Source organism: Aedes albopictus, chromosome 3 (assembly GCF_035046485.1).
Source record: "Aedes albopictus strain Foshan chromosome 3, AalbF5, whole genome shotgun sequence".
Lineage (NCBI taxonomy): Eukaryota > Metazoa > Arthropoda > Insecta > Diptera > Culicidae > Aedes > Aedes albopictus.
Genome location: NC_085138.1, coordinates 123,567,587 through 123,581,767, shown reverse-complemented (window position 1 = coordinate 123,581,767; position 14,181 = coordinate 123,567,587). Strand labels below are relative to the sequence as shown.

The following is a 14,181-nucleotide window of genomic DNA, read 5'->3' as shown; positions in this document are numbered from 1 at the left end:
CTGACACATGCCAATCAGTCAACTCATGACAAATTCTGCTCATGCAGAGTTGGGTTAGGTGCACTTCTATGTTAAGTTAGCCATGAACTGTACTACCTAAGTATTCCATCAAACTGAAGCATCTCAAATCAATGTTTGAGCTACTTCAGATGCCAAATATCAGCGAAAAGATGCTGAAAACAAAAGCTTGCTTGAAGGCATCCATAAGGAAAGGTTGAAACATACTGTTAACGTTATTCTAAAACAGAGCATGCTCGAGGCACGACAGTTCATCTATAATGAAAAAAGCAAAGCTGGGTTCACAAGGTAACCTAAACAGAAGTTACCCTACGAAAATGAACACTTGGGCTACATACGCTTTTTACGCTGAAAATTGATCTGAGGTTTCCTTGCCGTAGCCACTACCCAAACTAGACAGGATTACTCTTCACAATCACAGCACAAAAAGGAAAAATCAACGACGAACCAAACCTTGGTCAATTGAAAAACGCCAATAGCGAAAACGCATTAAGCGAACCCATATAGACAGTAATGTAAACTAATTAATAACATTTGAATAACCCCGCCCTTATTTAGCCTTAAATTTGAGACTTAAGAAGGGCAACTGATTATCTCGGAGAAACGCAAGGTCCACTGCACCATTGCTCCGGTTAGCGCAGTAAGGGCGTAATACTGTGGAGGACGCCCTAATTCTCCACAGGCTCCGTTTGTGGTTAGGTTTTTATTAGACCCCCCTAACCATTAATTCTTTGGCACGGTAAGCATAAAGCCGCATAACACCATGAATTAGGGGTCACCTGTTTAGTGGACTCTTACCACTGGATCAGGCGGTCCGTAGTGTTATTCTTAGCCAATTGCGACAACCGCTACCGACACTACACAGCTATCTAGGCTGATCGGGAAAAGAAGTTAACATTGATGGTCAACTTCCAAACGAACCCGAACAGCCGCATGCTTGCCACATGCGGGGAGGACACAACTCCGGACAATTTGGTCCAGAGGATGTGTAAGGATGAGGTTAGCTGGAACGCCGTTTCAACGGCTATTACCCATATCGTCTGGGAGCTACAGAGGAGGTGGCGCGTGGACTCGGAGAATAGCTAGTCCAGATGCAGTTGAAAAGGGGCCCGCGGTTGGAAAGGGGTCCCCGGCAAGGGTGGGGGTAGGTGAGACCCTGCTGTCTGCAACCTTCGGGTGCATCTGATAGGGCATGAAGGGTAGTGATACCCTTCCTTTGCGGGCAGGTCAAATCGGGTTGCACGTGAGCATCAGTTCACCTCACGAATGCTCAATCATCTTATTAATTATTTTTATCGCTTGCGATTGAACTGTAAACTGCTCAGCGATGACCAGAGACAAAGAGAACATTCGCATGTACCGACACCACACCAATAACGTTTCCAGCCTACGATGCTTCGCGATAAGCTGATCGAAAAGCTTCGAAAGCGACGAAAAGACAGGCTTGACTGGAACGCAACAGCTCAACGGCGAAAAGGAGCAGCCAACAGTGCTGATCAGTGCCGAGTCTGTTCGTATGCTATTCGTACGGGAGGTTGGTTTGATAATGTGAGGAAGGGTGAAAACGTATTCGTTGTCGAAAGCGAATCGCACCATTTCGCGAATGTTTTCACCAAATAGCAAGCTTGTCTAGATGAAACCTTGGCTATATTTATGAAGATATCCCGGTAGAACGCAATAAATGAATATTGGGAGGGGGACGGTAAAGGCTGGGTATGCTGCGCAATTCAGATCCCATTGTGATCCACTAGCCTCTGCCCAGCAACTCCTATTCATACCTCCTCGTGGTACCGGGCGGAAACTATGAGCAACCTTAGGGAAAATCGGGTAACCAACCCCGGTGGGAACTTTGGTCGTAGGCTGACAGGGAAGGGGGGGGGGGTTGCTTCGACAAACCTGAGCGTCTGTTCTCCAGGAGGAGCGTCTGATCCCCATGTTAGGGGCGGCTGATCTACGTCCAAGTGCCAGAGAAGGATTCTAAGCTCAACTGTGCACTATGGTCCTCCGGAAAGTAGGGGGTTGGGATCAGGCCCTACGAGCCAGCCGTAAAAAATCATTGTAACGGAAATCAGCAACAGAATAATAAGTACCGAGACCAACGGTAACGACCCCAGCGAACAAAAAGGACTTGCGATTGGAAACTCGGTACGTGGAACTGCCGATCTCTCAACTTCATTGGGAGCACCCGCATACTCGCCGATCTACTGAAGGACCGCGGGTTCGGCATCGTAGCGCTGCAGGAGGTGTGTTGGACAGCATCCATGGTGCGAACGTTTAGAGGTAATCATACCATCTACCAGTGCTGCGGCAACACACGCGAGCTGGGAACAGTTTTCATCATGATGGGTGATATGCAGAGGCGCATGATCGGTTGGTGGCCGATCGACGAAAGAATGTGCAGGTTGAGGATCAAGGGCCAATTCTCCAACTTCAGCATAATAAACGTGCACAGCCTAGTGCACAGCCCACACTCCGGAAGTACTGATGATGACAAGGACGCATTTTACGCGTAGCTCGAACGCGAGTACGATAGTTGCCCAAGCCACGACTTCAAGATCATCATAGGAGATTTGATCGCGCAGGTAGGCCAGGAGGAGGAATTCAGACCGACGATTGGTAAGTTCAGCGCCCACCAGCTGACGACCGAAAACGGCCTACGACTCATTGATTTCACAGCCTCCAAGGACATGGTCATTCGTAGCACCTTCTTCCTGCATAGCCTCCCGCATCGACTTTTCCGACATTATCAACGTCAGGGCTTATCGTGGCGCTAATATCGACTCTGATCACTACCTGGTGATGGTTAAGCTGCGCCCAAATCTCTCCTTTATTAACAATGTACAGTACTGGCGGCCGCCTCGGTACGATCTAGAGCGACTGAAGCAACTGGATGTCGCCACCGCATACGGGCAGAATCTCGAGGCAGCGTTGCCGGACGAGGGTGTGCTCGTTGTGGCCCCTCTAGAGGACTGCTGGAGTACAGTCAAAGCAGTCATCAACAACGCAGCCGAGAGCACCATCGGGTACGTAGAACGGAGGCGACGAAACGATTGGTTCGACGAGGAGTGCAGAACGGTTCTGGAGGAGAAGGACGCAGCGCGGGCGGTAACGCTGCAGCATGGAACCCGACAGAATGTGGAGCGATACAGACAGAAGCGGAAGCAGCAGACCCGTCTCTTCCTAGAGAAAAAGTCGTGTCGTTTATAAGAAACACGTAAGTTCTACCAGAAGCTCAACGCATCCCGCAAAGGCTACGTGCCGCAAGCCGAAATCTGCAGGGATAAGGACGGGAGCCTCCTGACGGACAAACGTGAGGTAATCGAAAGGTAGAAGCAGCACTTCGACGAACATCTGAATGGCGAAGAGAATGTAGGCACGGGGGATCAAGGCAGCGGAGAAAATGACTATGTTGGTGCAGCAAAGGACGGGGACAAACCAACTCCCACGCTGAAGGTTAAGGATGCTATCCACCAGCTCAAAACCAACAAAGCGACGTTGGCCACCTGTCTGCACCGGTTAGTTGTCATGATCTGGGAAACCGAACAGCTACCGGAGGAGTGGAAGGAAGAGATAATCTGTCCCATCCACAAGAAAGGCGACAAGTTAATGTGTGAGAACTTTCGAGCGATCACCATTTTGAATGCCGCCTACAAAGTGCTATCCCAGATCATCTTCCGTCGTCTTTCACCTAAAGTAAATGAGTTCGTGGGAAGTTGTTAAGCCGGTTTTATCGACGGCCGGTCGACAACGGACCAGATCTTTACCGTACGGCAAATCCTCCAGAAATGCCGTGAATAGCAGGTCCCAACGCAACACCTGTTCATCGACTTCAAGGCGACATATACGACAGTATCGACCGCACAGAGTTATGGAAAATCACGGACAAAAACAGCTTCCCCCGGGAAGCTTGCCAGACTGATAAGAGCAACGATGGACGGTGTGCAGAACAGCGTAAGGATTTCGGGTGAAATATCCTGTTCATTCGAATCTCGTCGGGGACTACGACAAGGTGATGACTTTCCTGCCTACTATTCAACATCGCCCTGGAAGGTGTTACGCGACGAGCCAGGCTCAACAGCCGGGGTACGATCTTCACGAAATCCGGTCAATTTTTCTGTTTTGCGGATGACATAGATATTATTGCTAAAACATTTGGAACGGTGGCAGAACAGTCCACCCGCCTGAAACGTGAAGCAGCAAAGGTCGGACTGGTGGTGAATTCGGCTAAGAAAAAGTACATGCTGGAAGGTGGGACTGAGTGAGACAGGAAAAACCTTGGCAGCGATGTTACGATAGACGGGGATATTTCGAGGTAGTAGAAGGATTCGTCTACTTCGGTTCCTTGCCAACGGATGACAATAAAAAGATTCACCCCCGCACCAAATGTACCATGTATAAGACGCTAATAAGACTGGTGGTTATGTACAGACACGAAACATGGACGATGCTCGAGGAGGACCTGCAAGCACTCGGAGTTTTCGAGCGACGCGTGCTAAGGTCGATCTTCGGCGGCGTGCAGGAGAACGGTGTGTGGCAGAGAAGGATAAACCACGAGCTCGCTGCACTCTACGGTGAGCCCAACATCCTGAAAGCGGTTAAAGCTGAACGGATACGGTGGGCAGGGCATGTTGCAAGAATGCCGGACAACTACCCTGTAAAGTTGGTGTGCGCTAACCATCCGGTTGGTACAAGAAGGCGTGGAGCACAGAGAGCACGATGGGCGGACCAGGTGAAGCGTGATCTGACGAGCGTTGGGCGTGACCGACGTTGGAGAGCTGCAGCTGCAAATCGAATATTATGGCGGCAAATAGTTGATTCAGTGTTATCATGAATTTGATGTTGAACTAAACAAATGAAGAGATGAATGACCTCTTATCTCAAACAAACACATATCACTTTCTGATCTCCATATCAAAATTTGCTACTATTAAGCTTTTTTTTTCCTCTGCTCGGGTAGGCATTCCGCTATGAAGGAAAAACAGTGGACAACAGTGTATGTGATGACATCCACTGTGAATTGCTCCATAAATGTCGTGTAATTTATCGTACTTCTAATTTTAGTAAGTTTATTTCGGTTGAGTTTATTTTCGATAAAATATGAAGTTCATCTCACAAGCTGTTCCAAAAAATAACATGTACGTACATATATTGCAATAAAAATAAGCCAAAGAATGCGAAACATTTATATCTTTACCTATTTTTGGATGGGCTCATTGTCCTCGCCTGAAGCGTGAAATGCCGATCGGGATAGTGATGTGCGGCCGTGGTTGGCGACGGCGATGGCATCCCCATGACATAGTGATCGTTGCTTGGAGCCGGAGAGGGTGGCTGCAAACAGCTGCTATCGTCAATGACGTACCGCTCATTGTGATGGATAATCCGGTTACTAAGCGTCCCGTACTGGAGGTCAGGCATGTATCGTTGCCCGGAATGGTTGCTAATAATACTGCCGCTGCCCACGGAAATGTTATCGCCCAAACTCAATCCATCGTGAAAATTTACGGTTTGCTGCACCAGCTGTTGCTGATAGTGACTGGGCCCATAGGACGATCGACGACTGCCACGGGTAAGCGTGGCACTCGAACTCGGTGGTCCGGTGGCCGATTGTAGAATCGGTCCCGAGGCCTGGTGATGTGATAGTGCGTTGGATGATAACGCAGCTGATAGCTTGGCCTGATGATGTTGCTGCTGATGATGATGCTGTTGTTGCTGCTGCTGCTGCGGCTGTTGTTGCGGTTGTTGCTGAGTGTGTCCATGTCGATGGTGTGACTGCTGTTGTGAATGGTGGTGAGGATTGCTATATTCCGAGCAGTCCCCCATAGAAGACATATCCTTATTGTCTAGAGAAACGAAACTCGCTGCCTCACTTTTAACGCCCACATATTCTTCTGTTTTGCACGGATATCCTCTGGCACTTACACCTTCTACTTATGTTCCGAAACGAAGACCAGCGTTGCTCAAAGCATCAACAACAATAACAATGTCGACGAAGATTAGAAATATCGATTAGTGGCGAAAAAAATATTTTGATAATTATTAAATCCCTCGCTCTTCACTATCGAGCAATTTTCACTTTTTCTCTCTTGCCACCTTTTTCACCTTAAGCATACACGTCGTTCTTGTAGGCAAAGAACGATCCTAAAGAATTTTCCTTGACACTACCATTACTGCTGTTAACTCAACATTTCGTTGTCCTCTGGACGCATCAATCCTTTCCTTCATTTACGACACCAGGCTAAAATTTTCCACCATTACGAACTCGTCAATTTTCGCCCCCCTTTACACTTTTTTTCTAGCACTTCCAAGTTTCCATGTCTGCACTACTGAAATTTTCGCAATTTTATGCTGAGCACAGGGAAAATCCGTAAAACCGTTCTTCGTCCTCCATGACGTTCTCCTTGCCGCGGCGACGACGACAACGACGACGACGACGTCGATTTTCCTCCCGTCCCGAGCGATTTGTATGCTGGTAGGTCGGGAAGGACTCTGCCCCACTGCGAGCAAGATTTTCCGAGGAAGAAAGAACCCTCTGGGCGAGCTTGAACGCGAGAGCGAGACCACGATGGGAAGGGACGGGGAGAGAAGGGCGGTGCGGCGGAAGGTGAAAAACGGAAAAACTTGCTAAAGGGATTCCTTTGCAGTATCGCGTTCGAGGGGCGATTGACTGCCGTCGTTTTCGTCACTTTTTCACACCATACTGGATCGATTGGAGTTCACTTTTTATGCTCAAGCAGTGCACTGTTAACTTATGATGAAGTGTACCTAGCAGAGTTGACGAATTTTTCGATATAAAATTCTTTAATTTCGGATCAAAATTTCCCTGTTCGTGACGGTCGTTTTTTCGAATGGTGGAAAATAAAACTTTCAACGTCACATAGCTGAATTTCCTCTGAGTGAGAAAGTGTGTGTTTCAACAGAAGGGGAGAGTTTTCCAAGTGGATGTTTTCGCTGGCTGTGTGTCGGTGGTTTTGTTGTTGGGGGTGTGCGATTGTTCAAGGATGTAGTCTTCAACTGTGGATTAGAAATGATAGAGTAATTTATCTATTTGCTAGTGTTTAAAAGAAGTACCTAATTTTTGAAAATTAATTTCATTCATTTAGCATTAAAACATTATAATAAATCTGAATTAATATCCCCGGCCTGCTTGAACCATCCGGATCTCTTGCGTACACCAGATTTGCAGAAATGTTGTCCAGAATTCTCCCAACATGCCCTGCCCATCGTATCATTCCAGTTTTTGCGACTTCCAGATACTAGGTTTGACGTATAGTGGTCCATCTTTTATTACCCTGCACCGTTCTCCTGAACACCGTAAAAGATGGCCCAAAGCACCCAACGTTCGAACACTTCGATCGCTTGCTTGTCCCCTTTGAGCACAGTCCATGTCTCGTGCCCGTACAGAACCATCCGTCTTATCATCGTTATATCCATCATACATTTGGTGTGAGGGTGATTCTTTTTCTACCACAGTTTCTTGTGGAACTCTTGTAGGCACAACTTCGACTGCTGCCTAGACTTGCTATGTCGATCGCGGTTCCACCTGCCAGTATGTATTTCGTTTTTGACGTGTACACAACAAGTGCGATCTTTGTTGCTTCACGCATAACACCTTGCACGGCGATATTGAATAGCACGATCTAGACAGATCGTTCGAAGTCTTGACGCAGTTTTTTACACCGTCCATCGATTAAGTGTAGAATCAGCCATAAGTTAAAATATACGTTAATAGAAACAAAAAAAAAGTCCATCGTCGCTTTCATCAGTCTAGTTAGCTACCCGGAGAAGCCGTGTGGTCGATACTGTCGTATGCCGCCTTGATATTTGCTATAGTTATGCGTATGCGAGCGGGCTGCAAAACGATGAGTCGATAAGGAGAGCGTCAAACATAGCTCTGGACCTCACAAGTTCCTACCTCATGCTTCCACGGGTCAAGCGATGACAAAGACCGCCAGCTGAGAGTTGTGTGCTTAGCTGGTAGTGCAGCCTGGGCACTGTTGTCCTTCTGACTTCAGCTAGATTGAGGAGGTACGATCCGAGCGTCTGTTCACCAAGGAGGTGCGGCTCAAACAGCGTCTGTTCTGGCATCCAGCGGCTGAGTAAGAAACGCTGCACCACACCCAGCTAGATCCAAGGTGGTAGCCACATCAGCGTGGTCGTCCCAGTGTTGGTTGGGACGTTAAACAGAACTGGCACGATGGACCTCCGGCGAGACAGGAGTGTTGGCGTAGGCCCAATAAGCCACCCGTAAAAATCTCCATTGCGAATAACATAGGAGAAAATACGACTCAATACAATCGGCAAAAACCCACGCGACGAAATAAGGACTGCGATTGGAAACTTGGAACATGGAATTGCAAGTCACTAGGTATCGCAAGATGTGAGAGGATAATTTACGACGAACTACATCCCCGCAACTTCGACATTGTGGTGTTGCAGGAACTTTGTTGGACTGGACAGAAAGTGTGGAAAAGCGGGCATCGAGCGGCTACCTTCTACCAAAGCTGTGGTACCACCAATGAACTGGGAACAGGATTTATAGTGTTGGCAAGATGCGACAACGTGTGATCGGGTGGCAGCCGATCAACGCAAGGATGTGCATGTTAAGAGTTAAGGGCCGTTTCTTCAACTACAGCATCATCAACGTCCACTGCCCATACGAAGGGAGACCTGATGACGAGAAAGATGCGTTCTACGCGCAGCTAGAGCAAACATACGATGGTTGCTCGCCGCGTGACGTGAAAATCGTTGTCGGCGACATGAACGCGCAGGTAGGAAGGGAGGAAATGTACCGACCGGTAATCGGGCGAAACAGCCTGCACGCCGTATCGAACGATAACGGCAGGCGATGCGTAAACTTTGCAGCCTCCCGTGGTATGGTAATCCGAAGCACCTTCTTCCCCCGCAAAGATATCCACAAAGCCACCTGGAGAACACCCGACCATCAAACAGAAAACGAAATCGACAACGTTCTAATCGACGGTAAATTCTTCTCGGATATAACCAATGTCCGCACATACCGCAGTGCGATAATAGATTCGGATCACTACTTAGTAGCTGTATGCATGCGCTCAAGACTTTCGAGCAGCTGCGTAACGTAGAAGTGGCTCAAAACTACGCGCAGCAGTTAGCAGTGGCCCTACCAAAGGAAGACCCTAGCAACACACATGCTATATAAGAGGTACGACAGCGCATGTTTTGATTGTATAGAAGTTAATTTGACGTAATTCTAAGGTGTCGTGGTAACAGATTTAGGAGTATGTGCACAGGACGAAAGACTTCCGGCCCCTGACCTCCAAGAGATTGAGGAGGAGGTTGGCCGGTTAAAAAACAACAAAGCCACTGGGGCAGATCAACTACCAAAGGAGGGGAATTCGCTTTTGCGGGGTAGTGACTCTGGACGTAAGGAATGCATTTAATAGCGCCAGTTGGGCTGCTATTGCTGATGCGCTCTTGCGTCTGGGGATACCGGAGTACTTGTACAAGATTCTCGGAAGCTACTTCCAGAATCGCGTACTAGTATACGACACGGAGGTGGGTCGGAAGTGCTTTCACATAACCTCAGGAGTCCCGCAAGGTTCCATCCTGGGTCCGGTGTTATGGAATGTCATGTACGACGAGGTGTTGAGGTTAGAGTACCCAGTGGGAGTGGTGATTGTCGGATTTGCCGACGATATTACGCTCGAAGTCTACGGTGAAACGATCGAGGAGGTGAAGTTGACTACCGACCACTCGATCAAGGTTGTGGAGGCGTGGATGCGGTCCAGAAAACTGGAGCTGGCTCACCACAAGACAGAGGTGACGGTTGTTAACAACATGCAGTCGGCGCAGCAGACGGAGATCAGTGTAGGAGAGTGCACTATCCTGTCGAAGCGCTCTGTCAAGCACTTGGGCGTGATGATCGACGATAAGCTTACCTTCGGTAGCCACGTCGATTATGCCTGTAAAAGAGCCTCCACAGCTATTGCGGCACTGTCCCGGATGATGTCCAATAGCTCAGCGGTGTACGCCAGTAAGCGCAAGCTTCTGGCTAGTGTTGCTACGTCCATACTTAGGTATGGCGGCCCGGCGTGGGGTACCGCGCTAAGTACTGAATGCTACCGACGGAAGCTGGAAAGTACTTACAGGCTTATGTGTCTGAGGGTTGCAAGCGCGTACCGTACCGTGTCACACGACGCTCTCTGTGTCATTACTGGTATGGTGCCCATCAGCATTCTTATCAGTGAGGATATGGAGTGCTTCGAAATGCGCGGCACAAGAGGCATACGCAAGACTGTCAGGATGGCCTCTATGGTCAAATGGCAGCGCGCGTGGGACAGTTCCACCAAAGGAAGGTGGACCTATAGGTTGATACCGAGGGTAGATAGTTGGATTAATAGGCGCCATGGGGAAGTTTCATTCCACCTGACACAGGTCCTTACAGGTCATGGTTGCTTCCGACAGTATCTACACCGTTTCGGGCATGCGGATTCTCCCGAATGCCCAGTGTGCAATCCCAGCAAACCAGAAGTCATATAAGGATGTTAGTCTAAAGTTATATTAATGAACAAATTTAGTTAGAATTATATAAGGTACAATAACAGATTGCGTGAAATCGTATACGAACACCACAATTTTATCCGATTTCATATGGCAGCATTAGTAACTTCAACTTTGTGTTAACAATTACACAACTTCAAGTTGACATTCTTCAACAACTTCAAATGTACTTGTTGCGACTTCATTATAATCTTAAATGCGAGATTACATATGAGGCCATATTTGTAAAAATAAAATTATTCGTTGAGGGTAAAGACGCTATATGCATACAGTGTCTTTAGTTGAGGGAATCCAGTTGGACAGCCAGTAGATGATGAAAATTAAGTGTTTTTGGAAATATTCGCTTGGCGCATCGCTTAACTCTAATAAGTACAGATGCATGTGATTTGAATTACATTCACCTACCTCAATGTCCTACTGGTAACTCCAAGGGCAGCTCTGTGCAAGTTCCAACAAAGCCGTATCGCGGATCAGCAGCTCCGCTGATTGGTCAATGTTTATCTTGTTTCGCGAATGGTTTATACAACCAGCTTCTGCTGCACAATCAATATTGGGCATAATTGAAGAAATCTACGAAACCACCAAAGCCGTTTTCAAACTTAGTTTGCATTTTCACCACCTATTTTGGCTAACTTTCACACGTTTATCAAAGAGGCTGCACGACTTGTTGTTATTATATTGTTTGTGAACAAGAAATCATATAAAGTGTCAAACTAAGTTATATATGAAATCGTATAATACGCCAAATGAATTCGAGTAGAATTGTATGTATCAAAATGATATCGGCAATTAATATAAATTAAGCAATTATGTGCATTTCAAAAAACCCTTTTTGCACGAATAAATATGCACATAACTGAGTTGCAATAGAGTAATATCAACCAATTTGTTGGTTGGGTTTGAGTGTTTTGTCACCCAATACTGAATACCCACAGACCAGCATTCTAATTATTTATATTTGCTGAAATTTCACGTCCTACAACAGTCAGTGATTGACTCAGTGGTATGGTATCTCATTAATAAGGTGCAGGTTGGAATATCCAGGCGTGTATACTTCTTTTTTTATATTTGAATATGTGACAATGAAATCGTATATATTGCCAAGCAAAATTATAAAAAGAAGTTATATTGCATGCCAAATGAATTCGCCTGAAATTGTATAACTCAAAATTGTTTTCCGAAAATGTACGTATATGGCCTCCAAATTTGTGCGAATAGAGCATATTTGGTGCATCTTATATAATGTGTTTTGGATGGATAGGAGTTCACTTAGCACAGTTGTAGCAGCAGTGCCGGATTTAGAGGGGGGCCAGGGGGGCCAGGGCCCCGGGCCCCCACATTTTAGGGGCCCCCACAAAATTCAACTTCACGAAAAAAAATTTGAAGCAAGAAAAAAAGAGTATTGCAAGAAATATCTCTTGATTTGATTTTTTTCATAAGAACTTCGAATTACTGTCTACTGGCAAGATGTATGTGATATGTTGTGATTATTTTGAGTAAGACTGCAAATATTTGTCCATCTATTTATAAAATTTAAATTTGCATGCCTCCAAAATATATTAACATTTATTTTTGTTGTGCATTTGCTTAAGAAAAATCACCGGATATCCTGAAAGCAAAATTTCAACTAAATTCTAGAGGAACTCCAAATTACAGTTACAGAACAATAAAGTTCCTGCTAAATTTGTTTGTTTTTTTTTTTTGTATGCAGTTTTTGAAAACATTTTGTAGAATATTCTACAAAGTTCTTGAAAGAATCAAAGGAATTTTTTCGAAATTTAGAATTGTTTTTGAAACTCTTGTGCTTGATTATACTTAGACAGCTTACGATTTACTTAAATCGGAGAACACCAAATCTGTTGAATCATTTTTTAGGGGAAATCTAGCATGAATTTAAGGCAGATTATTGTGAAGAGTTTCAGTCCAAACTTTTTGAGTACAGAGATTTGCTCACAGAAATGAGGATGAATCCATGGCGAACTTCGGACGAAATGGATTAAGACAATTTCAGTAGAAATTTGTAGAGAAAATGGTCAAAAACTTGTATAGGTTTTCTGCTTGAAATTTTTAAGAAATTTAATAGAAAATTTTATTGAAAATTGAAAAATCGAAAAATTCCTTCAGGAACTTATCATAAACTTCCTCCAAAGTTTCTTTAGCATTTTAAATAAGAATATTCTCTGTGATACCAGAGTAATGTGGAAAATTCCTTTGAAAGGCCGCCAAAACCATCCCTAACAGTCGCGTTAGAACAAGTTTTTGTTAAGTGTTCTATATTTATGGTGATCGACCAGCAAGTTCTACAGTGATAGCCGCAGAAATCCAATATAAATTTGCTTTGGATTTCACAAAAACGACACCATCGATAACGCTACAAATTTTACTAGAAATTTCTTGAACATTTCAGCTATAAATTCTTGTAGTTTCTCTATGAACTCTGGCTTGAATTTCGACTAAATCTGGGACCCAATGCGGCGAATGTACTCTTGAAAAGAATTGTTTACTTTATATAATTAATAATTATCATTACTTTCACGCTAGAATTTTAGGTCTGTTATAAATAATTCAATGGATGTTGGACATTTTTCATAGTTCTGCTTATTGTTATAAATTCACAATCTTCCACAACTACATTAATACCTTCATTAACATATTTGCAAGAAAGATTAATATATTATAGTTTTTTTTCCATGTTATATGAGCAAAATTTATCTTCATTATAAAGGGCCCCCACAACGCTGTGGCCCCGGGCCCCCACATTTGTAAATCCGGCCCTGTGTAGCAGAGTTAAGTGAATCAATTTGTTGGCTGGGATGGTTTAGAGGAAACGGCGGAACACGTTTTGTTCGTGTGCCCGCGTTTTCGCACAATGCGTGACCGCATGCTTGCCACATGCGGGGAGGACACAACTCCGGACAACTTGGTCCAGAGAATGTGTAGGGATGAGATTAGCTGGAATGCCGTTTCAACGGCTATCACCCATATCGTCTGGGAGCTACAAAGGAGGTGGCGCGTGGACTCGGAGAATGGCTAGTCCAGATGCAGTACAAGAGGTGGTCCAGGGGTTCGAAGTCGGCTTCGTAGGTCATACCGGTGCCCTGCGGTCGAGATCGACCCTTACAGCGATTAAGTGGCCGCGGAGAGGAAGTCCCGGTAGCGGTGCTGTCGTGGCGTCAGTCTACTGGGTTGGATCTGAGCCCGCGGTTGGAAAGGGGTCCCCGGCAAGGGTCGGGGTAGGTGAGACCCTGCTGTCTGCAACCTACGGATGCAGCTGATAAGGCCTGAAGGGTAGTGATACCCTTGCCTTCAGCAGGTCAGATCGGGTTGCATGTGGGCATCAGTTCTTGATGTCCGCTCAGCAGTAGGGCGCGGGCGGGGTTGACCCTGCCCGCCTTCCGAGGACAAAGGGAGTGGCGAGGACCACTCGGGAAACTGGCTAAGCGCCAGCATGCTATCGTGATGGACTCTCCAGTGCGAGTCATCGATGTTCGTTGCTGCTAGGCTACGGCAGCTAACCTTGAGGGTGCGATATGCACTAGCCCCTCTCTGAAGCAATACCTTCTTGGTGGTTCCGGAGAGACGTAGGGTTTGGCGACCATAGGAATGTGTTTTAGTGGGTCGAGGAGA

At 46.1% G+C, this 14,181-nt stretch overlaps 1 protein-coding gene across 1 annotated transcript in view; it reads right to left on the bottom strand.

Annotated features, from left to right (window-relative positions):
• Window positions 1-6,900, bottom strand: part of LOC115269560 (inactive rhomboid protein 1) — a 33,417-nt gene extending 26,517 nt beyond the window's left edge. The window contains exon 1 of the mRNA XM_029878364.2: window positions 5,213-6,900. Within this exon, the coding sequence (XP_029734224.2) occupies window positions 5,213-5,847 (635 nt within the window). The 5' untranslated portion in view covers window positions 5,848-6,900. The remainder of the gene's footprint in view (window positions 1-5,212) is intronic.
• Window positions 6,901-14,181: the final 7,281 nt, after the last annotated feature.